This window comes from Triturus cristatus, chromosome 3_2 (genome assembly GCF_964204655.1).
Source record: "Triturus cristatus chromosome 3_2, aTriCri1.1, whole genome shotgun sequence".
Taxonomy (NCBI): Eukaryota; Metazoa; Chordata; class Amphibia; order Caudata; family Salamandridae; genus Triturus; species Triturus cristatus.
Window position 1 is genome coordinate 1,183,664,024 of NC_140584.1, and position 23,948 is coordinate 1,183,687,971.

Consider the following 23,948-nt stretch of genomic DNA (forward strand, 5'->3'; position numbering starts at 1 on the left):
ACGAAGGTTACTGATACCATTTCTCAAGGCAATGATTTAGCTGACAAAACAGCTAAACAGACTGCTCAGAATCGCACATTAGACATGACAAAGCCAATAGTTCAGACACCAACACAGTGTATGACAATTAAGGATCCCGCACTTGACGTAATTGACATACAGACACATGCCACAGCAGAAGAAATAAAGAAGTGGACTGAACTAGGAGGGATCCAGACAGATCAAGGGTGGATGACGAAGGAGAAATCTGTATGGTTTCTCCCTGATTCCATGGTTCAAGCCATTATAGCTACAGTTCACAGTCCAGCACATTTAGGAGAGAAGGCTATGCTAGACAGCATTCAGCACATTTGGTTCAACAAACATTTACGAGCAGCAGCTAAACAAAAAGTTCGTACCTGTATGATATGTTGTCAGTTTAATCCAGGAAAGAGTGTTCCCGTAGAGCAGGGTGGATTTCAGCCTCCTGACCATCCTTTTGAAGTCCTCCAGATGGATTATATTCAGATGGAACGTTGTCGAGGATTCAAATATGTTCTCGTAGTTGTCTGCGCTCTCTCCCGTTGGACAGAGGCGTATCCCGTATCAGATTACACTGCCCCGACTACTGCCAAACAGTTAGTTCGAGAATTCTTCCCACGGTACGGTTTACCACGTGTTGTATATTCAGATAACGGCCAGCCTTTCTCATCCGAATTAATGAAACATGTCTCACTCTTGTTGGGATATCAGTGGAAATTCCACTGTGTCCGACACCCCGAGGCAGCAGGTCTCGTGGAACGACATAATCAACTTTTAAAAATCAGACTGTCTAAAATATGTCAGGAAAAGGGTGTGGACTGGATAGTAGCCTTACCAGTTGCGCTATTTTACATGAGGATGGTAGCACACTCTCGAACAGGGCTATCCCCGTATGAGGTGATCTTTGGTAGACCACCGAATATGTGGGGGACGCCTATACCCCGTAAAATAACTGATGTTGACTGTAATATGCTGACAGATTACCTGGCTTCCTTGATGTCTGCACTACAATCTTGTCGTTCACAGGTAATCGCAGCTTTTCCCGACAACACCGAGGTGAAACCTCATGATGTAATTCCTGGCGATTATGTCCTCGTCAGGAATTTTGATCGGAAAACCCAACTGGAGCCAAGGTGGAGACTTCCTAAGTTGGTCCTGCTGACGACCAGAACAGCTGTGAAGATCGAAGGAAGGAAAGGCTGGGTGCATACCAGCCATATCAAAAAATTTCATGGACTTCCTCCTGACACAGACAGTACTTCCCGTGTGTCTTCCCCCATTGACTCAAAGCTACCTTTGGCTGAGGCCAGTAGCACCGAACTCTATAAACAGAAACTCAGGTCCAGATCCAAGCTGTCGGACGATTTGATTGTTTAAGTCCTCTCCAAGGTGAAGCGGTTGAATCTGTCCCGACATGTATCCCTTAGGTCTGAATCATGTAGAGTCCAGAATCATAATGAAACGACATGCTTATTGTAAATTACTGCGTAACCACTGTATTGTGACTTTATTAATTTTGTCTTCCTTGAGTTTTTTAATAGTTACTGCAAGTATATTGTTGCATATGTATTATCCTGTTTCTAAACGTGTTTTCAATATAACTGATGAACATTCTTTTAGTGACCTACCCCCACATGAGTTGTCCTATAGACTTGCGCTGCGCAATAACACCTTCATTAGTATGTTACATCATTCCCATCAGACTAGTAATGCCACCAATTGTTGGGTGTGTGGCCGACTTCCTCCCTATCAGAATAACAAAGGAGTTCTGCCTTTCTTTCCACATCCATTCACACACAATGGCTCCTGTGGAGCATGGTTTAGTTTATTAAATTCCATAGACCCAGACACAGCAGTTTATCAACAACATTGGATATGGGGAAATCTGAATCTAGTTTTATTCAAAGTCTGTCACCCTAATAAGGAGGGTCACCCCAGTAGAACAGGAACTGATTTAGAAAATGAAGTGTATAAATTAGGTAATTTTACGCCTAATCTTATGATTCTGAATGTCAAATCCGAAGTTGAACTAATTCTGCCCACTATGTCAGTATTTCCAGTTAAGGGTGAATTATGTGTAAGAAAAGTTGGTTCCATACATATGGGCCATAGCCAATGCGTTACTACAGTAGAATATAGTGATCAAGGTAAATCTTCATTTAGAGCTTCTCGCCATTCTTACTTCATATGTGGTCAGACGGCATATATGCGTCTGCCTCTAGATTGGGATGGTACCTGTTACATAGCATTCCTTTTGCCACCTGTTTTCCTAGCTCCCCCTGATTATTATCGAAATGTTCATTTAGTACACAATAGAGAGCAAAGAGATCTCCCAGTTGTCGATTATACTGAGACAGCATGGGACAAGTATGTAGATTTCAATAAAGGTATCTTTCCCTATATAGGTACAATATCAAATAGTAAGCTGATACGCAGACTCACCAAGACTCTTGAAGCTGTAGTAAACGAGACTATAGCCGCCCTAGGCAATCTGACAGAGGAACAATCAGTGATGAGAATTGTTGTTCTCCAGAATCGTCTTGTCCTTGACGTCATCCTGGCCGATAGGGGCGGAGCTTGCAGGGTCATCGGATCCAGCTGCTGCATATTCATACCAGAAAATTCGCCATCTGTATATAAAGCTATAACACACCTTCATAAGATTGTAAGCCAGATACACGAAAATCCAGGCACTTGGACGTGGTCCGGGTGGTTTTGGAGTGTGATATCAGCCTGGGGATGGAGAGTTTTATCCTTCCTAGGTATTGGCCTTCTTATGCTCTTCAGTTGTTGTTTATGCCTGCAAGGTGGACCAGCGATTTGTGGTCTGTGTGCCACATCATGCATTCCACATCACAGGTCCCGTTCAGAATGCCGGAAGGAAGAAGAAATGATGCTCCATGAGCAAATCAATGGAATGATGAAGATTGATGTCTCGTGAAGGGCAAGAAGGGGACAAGGAGGGAATGTGGAAATGTGGATTTTCCTGATCAGTTATGTCCCCTATCTTGGACCCCAACGGTTCTATATGCATGTTACAAGTACATGTATGTTCCCTCCAGTTCCAGTTTCTAAGACGCAAACATATGTGTGTCTACCGTCGACATGTTCTCTGTCAGATCCGCCATCACAGGGTTGGATATTCGATTCCTAAGTATGAAAGGCCACCGACTTTATATGGCTAAGTTACTTCATTTTTACAGTTCAGGCAAGTAGGCCCGATTCTGTCCTCAAAGCCTTTCCCTGCTCTCTGTCTCTGACAGCTTCAGCTTGAGCTCGCATCTGTATCCATGAACTTTGTCCTACTCCCTGTGCAGCTAACGGTGCCTGCCTCGGCCAGTTTTCGCCTGTCTGCCAAGAAGTTGTATTTCACCTTCGAATTATCTATTTTGCTCTCCAGCCGATGCATTCCTGTCCAGTGATTTAGGTAAACATTTCCTTTAGCTCACAAGCAAAGGACTCAGCCTTTCCGTCCTCCTGCAAGTGATTCATAGCCCTGTTGCCATGGAAAGTTTTCTATCCCTCGCATCTCATATAGACACTTAGACGCTTGTACACGTACACAGTCAGTATAGAATAGATTCTGTCCGAGAGTCTCTTCCTTGTGGATAACATAGTTCTCTAAACATAGGATGTTAGATATGATTTGGGATTAGGTTGACTTGACCCCTCAGACTTTTCGTCTCCATATGTAGAGTTAATGTCAAGTCCCCTTCACCCCCTAGTTGCACGTCAATTACACGTCATACTGCTGCGCGCGCATCTATGCCAAGTATTATCTTATAGATCCACCTATGTCTGATAATGCAAACCAATCATGTTTCTTTTATTTCTTATTACGCCTAGTTTCGATTATGTCACTGTTTTGTCACTTTTCTTATCAAATGTTACGCCTTCTACATTCGTTTCATTGTAATGTACTTATTATAAAAATACATGTCTGTTAATAAATTATTGTACTTCACTTCCTGAACCCTCGTGGTGACGGAACCTGAAGGCCGCGACTCGAGTCGGCCATTTTGAATGGAATAAAGCCCATTTAGAAAACCTCTTATACCACGGATTCTGCCTCTTGTTATTTTGAGCTATTTACTTTATTTTAAGATTCCGTATGAAATTCAGTCCGGTATTTTATTTACCACAGATGTGTATTTATTTTACACAATATATTAATTGAGCTCCAAGTTGGATTTTCTCCTTCCTCTCCAACAGGACACAAGGGAATCAGACTCTCCACTTTCACCTCAGAACTCAAGAAACTCCTCTATGGAGTCTCCCAGGGCTCGTCACTCAGCCCAACCCTGTTCAACGTTTACACGGCACCTCTTGCCAGCATCATAAGAAACCACAACATCAGCATTGTCTCCTACACCGATGACACTACGCTCATCCTCACCGACATGAACACCACCACCAGGAACAAATTCAATCAATCGGTATTTCTAGAGCATGGCTTATCACCTGTGGGGGTATCCAGGCTCTGGGTTGCTGAGCCTTGACGAAGAGCCAGGTCTTGAGTATCCTTCTAAAGTTAGTCAGTGAGGGTGATGTTCAGAGATGAAGGGGGAGGTAGTACCAGGTCTTGGCAGGGAGGTGGAAAAAGATGCAAGGTGTCTGTGGGCAGATGCAAGGTGTCTGTGGGCAGATGCAAGGTGTCTGTGGGCAGATGCAAGGTGTCTGTGGGCAGATGCAAGGTGTCTGTGGGCAGATGCAAGGTGTCTGTGGGCAGATGCAAGGTGTCAGTGCCAGGGTGAGAGGCAGACCTAAGGTTTCTTGATGGTTGGTGGACGTTTAGGCAGTGGTTTACGTATAGCGTTTTTTGGTCGTGGGGTCTTTGAAGGAGTGCGTCAGTAGTTTGAATTGGCATCTTTTCTGGACAAGAAGCCAGTGGAGGTTCTCAGGTGCTGGGCGATGTTCCGCCAACCACCTGGTGTCGTTCCAGAGTGAGGTATGGTTGCCAAAGATCAGCACTTTGGACTCGTCAGTGTTGAGATTTAGGCAGTTGTCCTTGAGCCAGGCTGTGATGTTCTTCATGCAGTTGTGAAAGTTGGTCTTCGTTGTGGTGGGGATAGCTGAGAGCGACAGGATGAGCTGGGTGTCGGACATAATGTAGATATCGTGGGTTCCGACGAAGTCCACTAAAGGTGTCATGTAGATGTTGAATATGGTGAGGCTGAGGGATGAACCCTAGAGGAGTCCGTAAATGGTGCTCTTGGGTTCAGTGGTGAAGGGAGGCGAGTAGATGGATTCTCCGCGTGTGTCGAGTGAGAAATGATGCAATCCATCCGATTCCATTCTGGTGCAATCTCTTGGTGAGTGTGTAGTAGGAAACTGTGTTTAAAGCTGCAGAGAGGTCGAGACGGATCAGGGCAGCTGATTCTCCTTTGTCGAGTAGTGTGGATGTCGTCCATAGCAGCAATCAGGGCAGTCTCCGTGCTGTGGTTGGCTTGGAAGCCAGATTGGGAGGGATCTAGCATGATTCTCTACGGGTTTTCGGTGAGCTGATGGTTAATAGCATTCTCCAGGACTTGGTGAGATGGGGCAGTAGTTCTGAAGATCACGGAGGGTCTGTGGAGGGTTTCTGAGGAGAGGTCGGACCTCTGTTCCCATGCATCAGTAAAGGTGGCTGTGGCGATTGATGCGTTGAGGATGGTGGCAAGTTGGTGGCTGATCTTGTTGCTTCCTAGGTTGAAGAGGCAGTGGGGGCAGGGGTTGTGGGTGCTCCTTGGTGGATGGAGTTCATTTTGGCTGTGAAGAGCTGTTCCCATGCAGTGAGATGTTGGTCAGGGGAGGCTTCCGTAGGAGTGGGGAGACTGACTAGGTCAGTAGGTTGGGGCTCAAAGTTCCTGTAGTTTGAGGATATCATGTTGCGTAAGTGATTTGCTAGTGCGTCGCAGAGTTGTGTGTGCGCGTGTGTGAGGGGGATTGTGTTCTCGCCGGCTGTTGGGCCTGCATGTCCGACGTAGCATACTGGATGTAAGAGAACTGGCTCAAACTCAACATGGATAAAACAAATGTCCTGATATTCGGTAATAAGAACTTCCCCCGGGACTCCTCCTGGGGAACATCAGACTTGGGTCCTATGCCCACCTCCACAGAACACACCTGAAACCTCAGCAGCATCCTTAACGACAAGCTCTCGACAAACAAGTAAACGCCGTGATGTAATCCTGCTGCCACATCACAATGGTTTTCAACATCTTCAAATGGCTCCCCGCGTAAACTAGACGCACGGTCTCCCAAGCCCTATCACCAGCAGGCTTGACTAGGGCAACGCGCTTTACGGCGGCATCTCCAGCCAACTCACTCAAAGACCCCAAACCATCCCTAAAAGCGCATACTTCACACCCTACCTCATGGAACTGCACTAGTTACTCATCTAGCAAAAGCTGCAAATTCAAGCTTCTCATCCACACCTATTAAGCCCTCCACAACGCAGGGCCAGGCTACCTCTACGACCGACATCAACTCTGCCGACCCTCCAAATACCTGCTTGCTACTTCCCTTTGTCAAGCACGAACCGCCGGCATCTGCAGAGGCAAGACGGACTATTGCGCTGTCTCCATAGCAGCCAGATGCTGTAACAAACTCCCTCTACGTACAAGGACCACCACTCCACTCAACTTACGCAAGAAGCTGAAGACCTGGATGTTTAACTACGAACACAGCCGAATCTACGCTCCTGGATACCCTCATGGGCGAGTATGGGTTATTGGGAAGAAATGGTAATTATAGGTCCGGTATGGGTTTTAGGGTGGCAAAGGTAATTTTAGGGTGGATATGGGTTTTGGTGAGGGAGGGGGGGGGGGGGGGGGGATTATTTTAAGGTTATATATATTTTTTATACACATACTAATATGCAGGTGTATAAATGTGTGTATACAAAACAAGTGTTTGTACCTACCGGGAAAAAATATTTTTTCAACACACACCTACCTGTAAGATGCTTATGTTTGCTGGGGAAACTGGTATCATGCATATGCCTTTACCATTCATCCTTTCTAGATCGAAAATTGTCGTAAAGACGTGTGTGGTAAAGGCATGTGCATTGTAACGGCATGCGTTACAACAGACTGCACGGCTCTGTTACACATCCCCGCCTCAGCACCGTCCAAGTACTCCAGGACCCCTTAATAATTCAGAGATGGTGGTTTTTAACAAAATGTATGGGATAGGTTTTTGTAAAATTAAAACCCATTTGTCCACCTATACCATGCCAATGTTGACCTCCATTCACATGCAGGTGTCCTCTCAGTTGTGTCGAGGGGGTGGCAGGGAGGAGGCCAAAAAGGACAATTCCCTGATCGCCCTAAAACAAAGGACCCATAGAATGCAGAACGGTGCAAAATCCACGTATATTGTCAAAGAGATGGCTGGAGAACGGGGGCGCTACGCAGGAGACTAACCTTTTCGTTTACAAATGGACAAAGACAGCTACGCACTACCTCAAAGAAACACCCTGAAGGTGTTAAGAAATGCATTTTTTTTAGTGTAATCACTACCATTAGTGCACCAGGTGCAATGGCACTCAGGCAATGGAGTGAGGTACCACTGTACCCCAATTAAGGAAATGTTACTTGCAAAAAGGGGGGTGCAGAGTCATTTTCCTTGCTAGCATTGGGGCCCAAATCAACCTTGCTGCACATGGACAGGTCCCAAGCAACAGGGAGAGTAGTGTAGCCAGAGGAGTGGGTATTATTGGTGCTGCAGGAGCAGTGGCACCGCAGCCTGGTTTGTGAAGGCCCATCTAAACCTCCGTTGTGCCAAAGTTGCTTTCAGCACTGAACCAATACCTCAAGAGTGGAGAACAATGAAGCAGAGAAGACACTTTACCTTAAGCCTAGGAGATGGCAGAAAGGAAGATAGTGGCAGTTTAACAAGGGGCAGGGACAACTGTCAGCTTCACAAGGCCTTAGCTCTCCTTAGTGAGACAGGTACAGTGGCAAAGGCAAAAGTGTGAGGCCCACTGCATCACAATTAGGACTGTCTTACTTTACAATCGAGGATGGTGGATATCTTTAGGGCTAAAAGCACCCTTGCTGCAAAGAGGAAGGCAACACATGGGAGCTCATTTGTTCTGAAAGGGACAGTGTTTCAAGATCAGAGTGAAGAGGAGGATTGGTGGGGAAGGGGCAGAGGAAATAGCTGCAGCCCTAAGCAGCAGACAATCATCGGTGCAGTTGCATTGGGCCCCAGAAGTGTGAGGGGTTCCCAACACTCCAAATAACTGGAGTAGTGTTTCTGTCATGTCAGATTATTTTATATGCATTTTCTCATTTATAATTCTCACATTTAGTGTGGCTTATGAAATACTAAATAACACCCCTGAAATGATCTCATATGCCCTGTCCAGCTCTTCACCTCTTGCCCCCCCCCCCCTAAAATCTTTCCATAACGGTTTGGAGGGGGGCCTGACATTTTGGGTAAGGGATTGGTTCTCTAGTAAAAAGGTTTGAAGATTTTTGATTTAGTGACTTTGAGCGTTCACCCCGACAGTGGTTATAATTTTTCCTTGAGGTGGGTATGTCACCCACCCCAAATAACAATCCAATCACTTAAATGTATCATGCTAAACACAGCCTAGCCCCCTCACTGTAATTCTTCAAGTGCACTAGAGACTTGAACATCAAACTACCAGGTCGCCTCTTCCAGTTTTTCCTGGTTTTGGGCTTACTGGACATTTGACTAAGTCCAACAGGGAGCATGGCAAAGGTCTTCAATGCTAGAGTTGCACACTCATGAAAGAGAAGCTGAAAAGACACTAGAGTTGAGGGCCAAGCACGTCTTAACTAGATACATTGTGTGGTTGGGGACCTCTGCTCCATGACAGCCTAAAAAGTAAAGCAACAGTAAAACCGGAGGGGCTCCAACATTTTCAGAGGTCTCAACCAAGGGTGACATCAACCAGAAGGCTCAACATCATAACAAACCTAACAAGCCTGTATACTATAAATACATCTGGGGTTGCATCTAGGACCCAGAAGCAGAGACAGATTTTGGCTTCACTTCCACTGTTGGGGTATCATGTTGTATAAACTTTTCTAGCCCTCCCACTACCAACAGAAAGTCTTTCCTGCTCTAACTTACCATTACTGGAAGGCCGAGTATCTAAAGGGAGACTCATGAGTGTATAACAGAGTGTACCCAATTGAAGGTCTGAGAACACCGGTGGTAAAAGCAAGCACCAACCGCAGACAATAATGAGACGGACCCAGGGACAGGTCTGACATGCAGCTGTAAGGAGGAATCTCCGCCCATGATGCTACCTGTCAACACGGCAGGTCTGAGCAAGGCACAACTATGCAAACAAACCAAGCTTCAGACATCAGCAGTCCTGTCTGTGTAGAATGCCACATCAAAATCTGATGTTGAGCATCTCACAAGTTGATAGGGGGGCCCTTCAGGGATGAGGAAAAGCATAGCCAAAAACTCCCAAGGATTTGGCAGAGCAGAAAGGGCTCACAAGACAATGACAACAAGAAGCACTCCACCATCCCTGCCCGGAGAGAGGGTCCACCACTGTGTCAGAAGGATGCCCCATGAGGTCTAAAATGCAGCTTAACACCGTGAGACAATGTTGGAGGAGCCTCAAAATGGCACAAACAGAGCTCCTCCTACTCCCCCCCCCCCCCCAACTGACAGGGATAATGGGTTGCAGGGCACTAAGAATGGGGGTACATGCAGAAAGACTGCAAGAGCTGGGGCAAGGTACAGAGTGAACACCAGGCCCAGAAGACAGTGCTCAGAGATCCCCAGGCCATTGGGCAGCCAGTCTACTATTGAACCAAATCCCTACCTACTTAGAGGCTGCCTGGAACTCACCGAGCCACATGGGAGGCATACTTCTTCTGCAGCCGTCGGATAGGACTGGGAGCATTCTTCTGAAGCAACTCCACCGCAATATCTAAAATAGGAAAGGATGGGAAAGTTACTGAGAGCACTCTACGAAGCAACCTCATCTCCAATTAGCAACCAGCCTAATAAAATTAAAAGAAAGAAGCAACATCTAGTAAGTAGAGTTTTCTTTCAGCTTCCACCATCCATCAATAACAGACTCAAGCAGGTCTCGTTACATCATGCCCTGCTTTTCACAGGCTTGGCTTTGATGGCTTGAAATGGATAAGAAATCAACCAGTGGAATAGCAATCAGGTAAACGTTTCAAAGAACAAGCACTGCCCTTAGTAGCTCTTCAATCAAGTTTATCTTTATCAGACAACTGGTCGCTAAAACAAGGAGAAATGTTTGTCTGAAAAACTCTGTGGCTTTTACTCGACTGAATGCAAGACATTAAAAAAAAATTAAAAACCGACTACAAACGGAGGAGGGAAAAGTGCTTATAGAGAAAAGGGCAACACTTGAACTGTGGGAGTATTCAAAACCTGCAGTCAGGCATTTCAAGGTGCGCACACAGACGGCACTATAGGAGCCTATACCCTAGTCTGACCAGGTCACTATAATTTGGTAAATGACTCAGTGTCGGGAGGCAGAGGAGTATGTGGTCCATTGCCTATGATGCTGCCAGTGGAACCAGAAAACCTGGGCTCGAATAATCACTAACAGAACGTTCGATGCAAAACAAACTTTCACACTCTCAAATCTGTTACCTGCCCAAGATTGGTTGCACCTTGAGGAGTTTGAGTCTCAGTGTCAGCACTATAGAAAAAAAGTCACTAAGGACACAGAACAAAGAATTAAGTAAAAACTATTTCATTAGTCAGTTTTTATATTCTGTTCATGCGCCATCACTGCCAGCTCAGAATGTTTTAAGTAAAGACAGAGCCAAACCAAAACAGTTGGTTCTCTGGATCTTTAGGGCAAATGCAGGCTAATGTTAATAGGCGTGTATTCAAACCTCACTGGAGTCTCAGAAGTGGTCTTCAAACCCAAGGTCGAGTGGAACAGGTGTGCTGAGGGTGGACCCTAGTGGAACAAACTAGGAGGAGCTGCAAACGAGGGTGCACAACATTGTTTGTGGGGTATCATTTCTGCAAGCCCAAAATGGTTAAGAAATGGTTTAAATTCTGAGGAAAAGAAATGGAATTTCTCTGGTGACGTTTTCTGTAATACTGTGACCAGCTTTGAGGGACTGACGTTGGCCCCTGGGTCAAGCTCTGAAAGCCCAACTGGAGTACTGCGTTGAGTTCTGGACACCTACTCTAGCTTTGCTGAGACAGGCTGGTGTACTGGATCCATTTCCAGAGGAATCATCCAGAGTATCTGGCCCTGCTCTTAAGGCACAAATCAAAGGGCATTGACCCAGTCACGCACAGTGTCCCAGAATACAAGAAGTGTAGCCATGTCAAATGCTGCAATGGCTGCCCATCAACTGCCAATGCTTACTTTACTGCGATAGCATCAGGACTGTGTGTGTGTGTGTGGCCACTGCTGTAATGTGCCACTCAGATGCTCTTTATGTTACAAGATTTTATTAAGCGCACAGATCACCAGAGGGCCTCACAGCACTAGCCAAAGACATGGAAAGCTCTTCATTAATGGAGGCCATAAGAGCATTCCCATAATCGAGCCGACTGATTATTAGACCCTGCACAAGTGGTTTTCTTGTTTCAGATGGAATCCATTGGAAGACCTTGCGCAGGGTCCGCATTGATCCATAGCATATGCCCGCTACCTGATTGACATGGTCTCTCATGGACAATTTGTTGTCAATTATCATTCCCAGGTTGCGAACTACATATTTGGGGGGGGGGGAGGACAGGGGCCGAGATTCTGGAGCCACGAGTCATTAGACCAGTGCTCATTAGCCTGCCCGAAATGGATGATCTCCGTTTTGCTTCTGTTTAACTGAAAGTGATTAGTTTGCATCCAGGTACTGATATGGGTCATGCGGTTTATGAATCTGAGCTCGGTGTCGGATGGGTCAGTGTCCATGGTGATCAATATTTGCGTGTCGTCTGCATACGACACCGTGTCGAACCCATAAGATCTGATCACCTTTGCAGGGGGGCGGGGGGGGGGGGGGGGGAGAGAAATCGGCAGGGGGGAGCAGGTAAAGATTGAAAAGAGTGGGGCTGGGGATAGACCCCTGGGGGACACCTTTATCTACCATTCAACTTTGAAAAATAAAGGTGCCTGTTTGGACCCTCAGGGTTCGATCTGTTAAGTAGCTCCTGAACCAATTTAAGGTGTTCTCTCTGATCCCTTTCTCCCACTGTCGATGTATCAGTGACTGTGGAAGTTGGTATCAAATGCCGCTGACAGATCAAGTAGGACAAGCATAGCTGACTGCCTGATGTCCTGGGCTAGTCTTATAACTGTCAACTATCTCTATCAGCAATGTTTCAGTGCAGTGTGCTGCCCTGGACCCAGATTGAGAAGGGTCCAGTAATTTGTTTTCCTCCAGAAAGGTTGTAATTTTCTTATTGACCAAGGACTCTAAAACCTTTCCAAAATAGGGGAGGAGAGAGATTGGGTGATAGTTGGTAAGATCTTTCGGGTCAATACAAGGCTTTTTCGGGATGGGTTTGACCCTTGCTGCCTACCAGATGATAGGCAAGGTGGCACTTTTTAGAGACAGATTAAGAAGATCAGTTAGACTTTTGAGGAGGACTGGGGAGATGTTGGACATAATATGGGGTGAGACAGGATCAGTTGGGGAACCGGATTTTATTTTAAAAAGAGGGCGAGATTCATATTCTCCTAAATGAGTTTAGTGGACTCACAGAAATAATTTAAAACAAGATCCGGACTACTAATAAGAGCCGTCTCAGGATATTCAGTGATTGCATTAGAAAAGTGGTTATGAATGAGGTTAATTTTCTCCTCAAAGAATGCAGAAAGTTTGTTAGCCCATTCAATAGAGGCTTTTGGACTGGCAGGAATGGGGCTGGTGAATTACTTTAATATTTTGTACAGTGCTTTGAGTTTGCAGCTTTATTAATTTGATTGCCAATATATCTTTTTTGGGCTAATTTTAGATTGTCACAGTAATGTCTATGTATGAGGTTGTACTCCTTTCTATCCGTAAACTTTCTGGTAATCTTCCATTTGAGCTCGGCTTTCCTACTGGCCAATTTATCCAATTTTAGATCTTCGTTAAACCGTGGTGAGGCTTTATGCTTAAGATTAACTTTAGTTAGAGGTGCTACAATATCAAGTGCCTGAGTAATTGGATTCTCTAAAATGTCAGCTACTTGATCTATGTTATCGGTGTCTTTATAAAATGGGAGGTTGAGGTGGGATGCAAGGGTTGATGGACCAACTTTTTTCCAAGGTCTGCTCAGTCTTTGTTCACCGATTTGATTACTATATATTGAGGTGGACTGTATGCGAAATTTGAGAAGACAGTGGTCTGACCAAAGCATAGGAATGGGTAATTCCGTTTCGATGTTAGATGAATTTGTGAAGCAAGGATCTAAAGTATGGCCTGCTTCATGCGTGGGCCCTGTTACCAATTGCCCTAGTTCCAGTGATTCAAGAGTGGAGATCAGTTGGATAGTTTCGGGATCATCTAGGAGTTCTGCATGAAAATTAAAATCGGTGATCCGAAGAACATACCGGCTGCTAGCACAATTAGGGGCAATTATCTCTGTCAACTTATTGGTAAAGTTAGTTTTAGTACCGGGTGGTCCGTAGACTAACACACCTCTCCAGGTTCCATTAGTGTAGTTCTCTATTTTAAAAATACACAGTACCACCTATTTGGTGAGGAAAGTATTGAGTAGGTTGATCTTAAGGTCAGCCCTAGCAGCGATTGCTTGTCCTCCCCCTCTCTTTTTGGTCCTGTCAAGGCGGTGCAATGTATACTCCGGGGGGAAAGCTACTGCAACATCGGGGAGGGGGCCTCATCAAGCCAAATTTCAGTGACAAGACATATGTCCGGTTTTTCTGAGTCAAATAGGCTCCATATCTCCAAAGTATGCTTAGGAATTGATTGGGCTTTAAGATAAAGCCCAGTTAGTTGTTTAGGTTGTATGGAGTGTTCAGCCCCTGTTATCCCTTCCACGTTTGTCCGCCTCGTATTGGTGCAGGGGGAGGGTACAGTGATAGTGTGTTTGGTGTCTGAATGATCAGGAAATAATGCTGGAGGGTGGACCATGGGGTTGTTCTGGGGCGTTGACTGGGCATTGCTTATTTAATGCTTAAGAGTTCTGCTCTTGAGTAGCAGTAAACTGCCATTTAAAATAGTAACAAAATGTGGGTGGACCGATGGCTGATGGTCTACAAGATAAAAGGTAGTGAATATTATTAAATGTGCAGGGATTCCGGCAGCGTCCAGGAGCGGAGTACTGCCAGGTGCGTTCCTCTGCTCAAACGGCACAAGCCGTGGCGTAACAGGGACAATAGCGGAGAGGTAGATCAGGCGAGGATAACAATTTAAAAACATGGCACAGAATAATCTAAAAGACAAGGGAATATGAAAAAAGCTCATTGTGTGTAATGCCTAATGTTCTGAACCTTCCGCAGCTTAGATTGGCTCGGGCTGTGCTAGACACCAAGATATGGAGTGAGGAGGCCAGGCCACACCACGTGAAGAACTCCCTTGACGCAACCTGTGAGTCACCTGCAAGAACTCTCCGGGACAATGGTGGCTCAGAGCTGAAGGGACACGTGGCGACACCTCAGCGGGACTCGCAGAGACTGGTTACGTGGCTAGGAAGCAACACTTTCAACGGAAATACTTGAGCACACTTCAGGTGTGATATGAATTCAAGGTACTGCCCTTAAACCAGTCAGGCGAGGAATACATTCCTGTTCAATGCTCATAAAGTCCACACTCTTTCAAGGAAACCTCAAGCAAAACAGTTGTCTCAATCTGGCGTCTCAAACTAAACAGACATATAGGAATCAAAGAATTTCTCAGGAAGGCTCACAGTACCTCTGAAAGGCCATTCCCATCCTACAGGAAGTCATCTCGCCAGCCTTGTGGCCCATTAGAGCGGCCTGCAGGAATCTCCTAGCTGCCCTGCCAGCAACTCTACCACTGAAGCAACAATATTTTCAATCAATTGCAAGCAGAGTATTCTCTAGTGACCCCAGTAACCTCTGAATCATCTCGAAGACTCACCTGCCACTGGGCTCGAGAGGTAGTCCAGGCTGCAGTCCTTGTCCCAGCCATAGTACAAGCGCTTACGCACCCGCTCGCTCAGCTGGGGGTGCCCTGGCAGAAACTAGGGAGACAACAGACAAGAGAGTTGTTAGACTCAGCCCTCACTCATACACTTCCATAAACAATGGTGTAGTCTTACACACCAGTGGCTGGCACACACACGATACTCAAGCCTGATGAGCTGGAAAATCTGTGCCAGGCCGGTCCATCAGAAAGGCCAGTAAGCCAACGTACATCTATGACTGCCCTATCACCAAAGATGCTGGCACAAGTCAGCACAGCAGAACTTTATTATGAAAGGCCTTCTGCTGCTTACCTGCATAGTTATCCTGTGAATGAGCCATGCCCTTGTGCCAAAGGGTGCACCTCCAATAACAGCTTTGTGATCATACATGAAAAGCCAGCTGGAGTGGGATTTTTTGTAATGGCAGGGTGGGAATGCCATGGGACCAAATAAGGAATAATGGAGAAGACAGGAGGTTTAGTCTTAGAGGAGTGAGTACCAAGAGAGGAGAAGCTGGAAACCACACAGGTTGGGGAATAAAGCATTAGATGCATTGCAGGGGTAGGTATGATGGGGCTAGGAAGGGAATGCTGATAGGTGCAGGAGACTGTAGTGCCATGGATATCACAAGGGAGGGAAAGCGTGATACAAGGAAGGGATACTTTTAGAGCTATGGCACAGGAAGTGGTAGAACTTTGATGGAAGTAGTGTTGGTGGAGATGAAATACAGAGTTAGATGCGTGAGACTGTGACACACTTACTACTCAAAATGTCGTTCTGCACAATTCCTGAGAGAGAGCGCCTTACTGTGCACATCCCATGACACCTGAAATTCCCATGGTTGCCAGGACAACATTGGACCATGGGCACGAAGTCCTCCAATGGGAGGAAAACAGACACCAGAATCCAGAAAAACGTGCAACTACTGGTGATATTCCAAACAATTAATTTTAGCTTTCTCTGGCTACCTGCAGCCATCCCTCCCTGTGCCTTTTACCCCTCCTCGTGAGAAAAGCTGGCCCAGTGATCTCTCACAGAAACCATTTACAACACATTTAAAGGCAATAGCAGTGAGCTTGCAGAAAGGTTTCTCAAACACAAATGATTCACACGGAGCTGAATGCACTAGTGGTGGAGGATGTCACCTGCCTCGGCACGGCTGTAAACAGTATTTTTTATGGCACCAACTGTCACATCCTGAATTTACACTGGGTTATAAAAAACACAGGTGTTATTACCTAGCTAAATGGTACTCTTCATCAAGCTTGGAAGGATGAAGATTGATCTGTTCCACTGAAATCAAACTAGTGACATGCATGCTAAGTTCGTTAAGAATGGTTTGATTTGTTCTGCATTCCGTCCATCAATTGTGTGTCTTATGCATGATAAGTTCTCCAACAGGCACATGTGTATTTCATGCGTCAGGTTGCACAGCTGTCCAAAGTTTTTTATTCAAGATTATGAAAGTGAAAATTATTTTCCTAAAAGATGTCACACAGGTTGCATCATTGACCTGTAGATTAAAACAGTGCTAAACTTCCTACATTCAAGAGAATTTTAGCTTCCAGATCGGTAATAACGTTCTACACCATCGCTTCATTTCAGATTATATTCTTAGTTGTTTTACAAAATTTAGAGCAAATGATTTGCCACTAGAAGAACGTTCCTTCATGTACTTATTTTGTACACACTAGACTACGGAAACTCTTCATTTTGCACATCGACTTCAAGTCACCTAAAACACGGCAGCACTCTTACTGAATCTTCCAACTAGGTCATCCGTAATGTCCCACTTTAGGGAACCGAACTGGCTGAACGTCAGAAAAGCACCCAAATTCTTGGCCTTGAAGCACAGACCAGTATTTGGAGCTGCACCCATTTATCGCAGGCAAAGTTTCACATACACAGCCCCCTTGCGATCTTCGTTCATCATCTGTACTGGTCGACATCCCCAGATCAAACACTCCAGATCCCAGAGTGTGCTCTCTCTTGTAGCTCAGCCATACTCCGGAACAAACTCCTCACCCAATTCAGATGGACTCCTGGCCAAGAAGGATCTGAAAACAAGGCTCTTTGTTGACCCACAACATCACCTGATTAAGCTGATCCAAGTGACAGGACACTACTGCATTAATAAACCACACTTTTCAAATCTTTAACAACTTGATCCGTCCATGGTCTCAGACACCGCCCACGAACATACATTGCTTCAAAGACTTAATGTCACAGGTAACCCCGGTACTGCCCTTAAATGGCTTGCTTCCTGTGATCCCACATTATATCACTTCTTCCTTCTCTGAACAATTTACCTCCATTGTAGATGTCCATCAAGGCTCAATCATTGTCCCTCTTCCCTTAAAAGCATATCATTGCTCTCTAACTAGCCGCAGCTCCTCCTTCAAACTCAGCTGCTACAAATATGCTGATGACGCACAAATAATGCTGAACCTAGAAATCCCAGTCTCCACTGATGTGCCCCAAGCAGTTGACCACCCGATTCTATCTAACCACATTAAATTGAACACCTCCAGAAGACCAAAATACTTGTTTGGGCTAAGTGGACTACTTCCTGCCCTTGACAAGAATTAGACTAACCACCGAGTCACTTGATTCAAGTAACTGAGACGTGATCATTACTCCAAACACTATCACAAGTGAACCAAGTTTCTAAAGAAAGCTTCTATACCGCAAGATACCTGCACCACATTTTCCCTTACAGTGGTACCCCACAGAAAGGATTAACCAAAACGGCTTTTGTAACATCACCGCTCGACTGGGCCAATAGACTATTTCCCCGTCAATTTCTTTCAAATTCGTAACCTTCAGAGAACAGAGACTAGAAAGCTCCTCAAACTTAGTCTTGAGGCACATTTCACCAGTCCTTAACTCCTTGAACTGGTGGCTAGACACTATATTTAAAGAAACTGTGCATCACATACCGAGCTACCACACTACTGGATCACTCTTCCTTCAACATTACCTCAGCACGGTCATTAATGACTGGGTATATGTAAGCAAGGAGGAGCCAGCCTACAGGGTTGACCAAGCCGTCATGCCAAGAGGGAATCACGAGCCCCTCTTATATTCCCGTATATCTCGACCGGAGTGGCCTGAACACACTAAAGTGGTGCTTCAGTGTTGGAGAGAGGCTAATAGACTCATTGGTTGGGCGGGAAAACTGACCGGTAAGACCCCCCAATGGATGGGAGATCCGCTGCGTGAGGTGGCCGCGCTGACCGGTTTTAAAAGATTGAAACTAATTGGTATTAAATACCTGGGGGACATTTGGAAAGGGAATTCCCCCCTCACATTTGAGGATATCCAGAAGGAATACAGTCTACACCAGTCCCAGAGATACCATTATATGAGACTCACACATGCTCTGCGCGCCCACATACACAGCGGGGTCGTGATACCGGACTATTCCCCGCTAGAGGATAGACTTACTTGACCCCATCTCCGAGAAGCCGACCTCCACGATATATCGCAAACCGCTAAATCATTTACCAGACCCCCCCGATTACCCTCCGAGAGGCCTGGGTCAAAGATCTGGGTAGCATAGATAATGAGGGGTGGCAGGAGGCAATTCAGAGCCCTCAATAGGTCGCAATGCGCTCCAGATTTCGACTAGTGCAGCTCAAGATTTTACACCGTACTTATTATCCTCGTACCTGCCCATACACATGGGGTAGGATTTCAACAGCGCTCTGCGTAAGGGGATGTCAGAGAGAGGGTACTTTCCTGCATATTTTATGGGTTTGTCCCAAGATAGCTTGGTTTTGGCAGAAAGTCATGGACACTATGACCAGAGTGGTGGGAGAGACTGTCCCCTTGGAGCCAAAGTGGCTTTTACTAATGATCAAAAGGTGAATCTGACTGGTCCAGATATGTGGGAATATGGTTGGTCATGGCAGCAGGCATAGCAAAGCAAAACATTGCCAGGGGGTGGGGGGCACCTGAGCCCCCGCAGCTGGAGGAATGGAAACGTGACCTAGACTGGTGCCAACGTGCCGAGGAAACAGTGTACATTAGTAGAGGATGTGCTAAAAGGTGGGGGAAAGTGTGGGCACCCTGGCGAAAGTATAGAGGGTTGGGTGTGGGCGAATAGATGCTTGTTTGATGTGTAATATCTTCTGTATTCCCTCATGACCAATCTGTTATCGATTTTCTGTGATCACTCCATGATGTACTAATGGAAATGTTTTTACACTGTATGGTCTTGCGAGCTCTTAATAAAAAGATTTTTCTTTTTTTTAAATAATAATAATAATAATAAATTTACCTCAGCACCTACTACCAATCTGTACTCCAAAGCTGTAGATTAGCCAGCTATCTCCTTAAAAGGCTCTAATAGCATAAGTCACTTTTCTGTTCAGATAGCTTATCAGGTTTGCGGCACTTTGTTTGGCGCACAACTCTAAACCCTCATGCACTTCAAAAATATATGACCAACCTGAAACCCTGACGTTTGAAAATATACACTCCTAAAGGGCACTAGGAAACAAATGTGAATGCAGGTGCATGAACCACTGTACACTAACACTTTACACAACAAAGGACATTTAAATAAGCTTATTTATTGGTCAGTGGCGCACTGCACAAAGTATTTCTAATCCCAATATAGAAAATATCAATAGAAACATATACAATAATTCCTGGATATAAAAACTGGAACTGTAAGCATGGTTACTTCTCATAAATGGGTTGGTGCTGTAAAAAAATAAAAATAAATAAATAAATAAAAATCACACCCATGAGACCCATAGTATCTATCTACCCAGGGAGCAGACACACACTGACCAGTCAACGACCGTTTCCTGGGCCACACACAAAAAAAACAAATTATATATATATATATATATATATATATATATTCAGTGAAAAAACCATAGGTTTCACACACGTTATAGTTAGGAATTAGCATTTAAAAAACCTTGCAAATTCAGTGAAAAAACCATAGGTTTCACACACGTTATAGTTAGCTGGACATTTCACTCGTAAAAAACCAATGAAATTTCCCCGTTATAGTTAGTTAAGCTAACTATAACTCGCGCGCCCGCAATGCACTGCTGATGACATCACATATTACATCACTCATGACATGGTCAGTGACATCACTCATGACATCACTGATGACATCTCAAATGACATCACTGATGACATCATCCATGTGATAGAGTGGCAGACCTCCTCTCACCCTAATATAACCTTTGATACACACATTCAAAAATAGAGACTGAAATTTTCAAAAAAATGGACATACCAATACCAATTACAACAACCTCTTCAATAATTCTAAGATCCACATAAACATCCACTTATTCACCAACAGTCCTGTACAGTCACTCATTCGTGTACTCACACATCATATGTACTCATACACCTAAACATCCTGTAACACAATGCCACTCATCCATAGAGTTACTCACACACATAGTTACTCATGCTAATAAAGAATCAAACATCCATTTACTTGCATATACAGTTATACACACACCACCACACTTACTTCTACGGAAACTTACACATACTTAGTCTTTTAAACAATCACTTATTGAAACACATACTTATTCATACAGGAACTCTTTCAACCTCTCACTCTCACATATACTCACTTATATACACCAAAAGTCACATATACTAGTTTAAAACATATGAAGTTACTCATAAAGACACTATTGAGACAGTCATTCACTCACTAACACACCCATACACATACTCATCCACCCATACAGTCCTGCACACATGCTGTCTTCAACACATACAAACAGTGAGTCACTCATTCATGCACCTATGCACTACATAATACCCCCCACCAAACCATGCACACACTCAGACTGATACTCAAAAAAACAACCAATAACCTATATAGACACCCATGAAGCTACTCACCAACCCATGCAGCCACTTATACACAAAGTGAGAGACTGATACAGATATTTACATATTTAAACATTACTCACTAAGCCATGTATTCACTATGATACACTTAATCAGTTACACAATCAATTTTTCAAAAACAAATCATCCATTTAGACACTTATATACCCATTTATTCTTCCATCGACCTTGAGATATACATATCGAAAACATATTTAATTTTCAGAAAAACACACATTCACTGGATGATGTCATCAGTGATGTCATTTGAGATGTCATCAGTGATGTCATGAGTGATGTCACTGACCATGTCATGAGTGATGTAATATGTGACGTCATCAGCAGTGCATTGCGGGCGCGCGAGTTATAGTTAGCTTAACTAACTATAACGGGGAAATTTCATTGGTTTTTTACGAGTGAAATGTCCAGCTAACTATAACGTGTGTGAAACCTATGGTTTTTTCACTGAATTTGCAAGGTTTTTTAAATGCTAATTCCTAACTATAACGTGTGTGAAACCTATGGTTTTTTCACTGAATTTGCAAGGTTTTTTAAATGCTAATTCCTAACTATAACATGTGTGAAACCTATGGTTTTTTTCAGTGAATATATATATATATATATATATATATATATATATATATATATATATATATATATATATATATATATATATATATATATATATTCACTGAAAAAACCATAGGTTTCACACATGTTATAGTTAGCTGGACATTTTACTGATAAAAAACCAATGAAATTCCCCCGTTATAGTTACTGTAGGCAACTATAACTCACGCGACCGTAATCCTCTGCTGATGCGAATACTGTATTTAGACACTTATTTGCCCATATCTTCTTCCATTAAATTTTAGCTATACATATATTACAAATATTTTTTTTTCATAAAGACACATATGTCATCAGCAGAGGATTGCGGTCGCGTGAGTTATAGTTGCCTACAGTAACTATAACGGGGGAATTTCATTGGTTTTTTATAAGTAAAATGTCCAGCTAACTATAACATGTGTGAAACCTATGGTTTTTTCAGTGAATTAGCAAGGTTTTTTAAATGCTATTTCCTAACTATAACGTGTGTGAAACCTATGGTTTTTTCAGTGAATTTGTACGGTTTTTTAAATGCTATGTTACTTTACGCCATTTGTGGCGTGCGCGCCCACTTAACGCAGTTCGTTCCGTGCACGGTTTTTATCAACTTTAATAAGCCCTGTACATTTGGTGGCCTTCGGCCACCAAAAGCACAGGGGGTGAGGTCAATGTGGATAGTGTTTTTTTTATTTCGATTTTATCATTTCATGTTGCCAAAATTACGTTTTTTTTCTCTATTAATAAGCCCTGCACATTTGGTGGCCTGCGGCCACCAAAAGCACAGGGGGTGGGGTAAGTGTGGATAGTGTTTTTTTTATTTTTATTTTTTTACCGTAAGCGTACGGTAAGCTTACGGTAAGCGTACGGTAAGCGTACGGTAAGCGTACCCCGCGAAATTGCCGAAAAAAAAATAAAACCGTTTTTGCTCTTGGGGGATGTTTGGGGACTCCCTCAACATGACTATGTGGGAGGGAGTTGTCAAAACAGCCCCGTAACATGTTTTTGGCCATCATGTTTGATAAACAACACTCAGTGCGAGAGACAAAATGGCGGACGCCGCTTCCTGGTTTCGGCCGATTCGAATGTTTACTAAGATCTAAGAGCCAATCAGAATCGCGCTCGCGCACGCCACCGTAAGCTTACGGTAAGCGTACGGTAAGCGTACCGTAAGCGTACCGTAAGCGTACCGTAAGCGGGCTCAGATATATATATTGATTTAAAGGCTATTTTCTCAGAATCTACTGAACAGATTTACACCAAACCTACAAAAGGCACTTCCTTGACCTAGGGACTACCTCTCTGCCAAATTTCTAGTAATTCTGTTCAGCCGTTCGGGCTGTAGCTCGTTCTAAAGGTCCTATGGAAAAATGCATGGGAAAAACGCGTTTTGGGACCCCCCTTTTATCTCAGCCCCCGCTTGACGAATCCCCCCGAGACTTTCAGGGTAGGAGCGGAGCGTAGCGCCCCACCTATTTTGAGAAATTCGCGAGGATTCGTCGACCGGCGCCAAAGTTATTCAAAATAGAATGTTGAGGTTTTCCTATGGAAACGTGGTCCTAACTATAACTACCTACTGGCGACCGCCAGTAGGTAATATATATATATATATATATATATATATAATCCTCTATCGGTCACATATAACTTTACTCCCGCCCACAGAAAAAAAAGCATACAATAACTACTGAGGTGTCTGTCCGGCTTCTTTCTGCGATACTTTTAAACCCACTAGAAGTGCAAATAGCCTACTACTGTGTAAGGAGTCTGAGCATCGACGGGGAGAACCAGTGAAGAGAGGAACTTGTGTAGCAATTCTGCTGCAGAAGATGCTATTCATTATCTGGTACAAATGCATGTCCTGATAGACATTAACAACACTAGGATGTAAAACCCATATAAAAAAATTAAAAAAACGAATGGAAATGTTTTTAAAACAACTTCAAATCATCTCGATGGATTTGTGCTGTTCAGTTTTTTTAAACCATGGAAGGTTTCTTTTTACTCCCGAGACCTCCTTGTGCACGTGAACAAACAATAACCTGGCATTAGATGAGTCATCACCTTAAATACAGATTAGGTTGACTTGTTCTCACTCTATGAAAACACTTGGCATCCTGTTGGCACTGGAGCTTGAGGAAGGTTGCCAGACCCTTGGTGTAATGATGTGTCACCTGTTTGCGGTGTGCTAATGCATGACATTCCACAATGAGACCGTTGCAAAGCTTGCTAAGGAACAAAGCTCAAATCAGCTAGCCCTTCTCGAATACACAAGGCCCAGACCGGTGCCCAAGCCATATTTCAGACAGCCATGGTGCACCTCAACTTGATGTCCATGCTCAATGCTGTGCTGCGAACCACTGCACCTT

At 44.3% G+C, this 23,948-nt stretch overlaps 1 protein-coding gene across 1 annotated transcript in view; it reads right to left on the reverse strand.

Annotated features, from left to right (window-relative positions):
• CNPPD1 (cyclin Pas1/PHO80 domain containing 1) overlaps window positions 1-23,948 on the reverse strand; it is a 59,322-nt gene that overhangs the window by 19,015 nt on the left and 16,359 nt on the right. The window contains exons 2-3 of the mRNA XM_085650096.1: window positions 15,048-15,150; window positions 9,844-9,925 (exon numbers count right to left, since the gene is read on the reverse strand). Coding sequence (XP_085506222.1) covers window positions 9,844-9,925; window positions 15,048-15,150 — 185 coding nt within the window. The remainder of the gene's footprint in view (window positions 1-9,843; window positions 9,926-15,047; window positions 15,151-23,948) is intronic.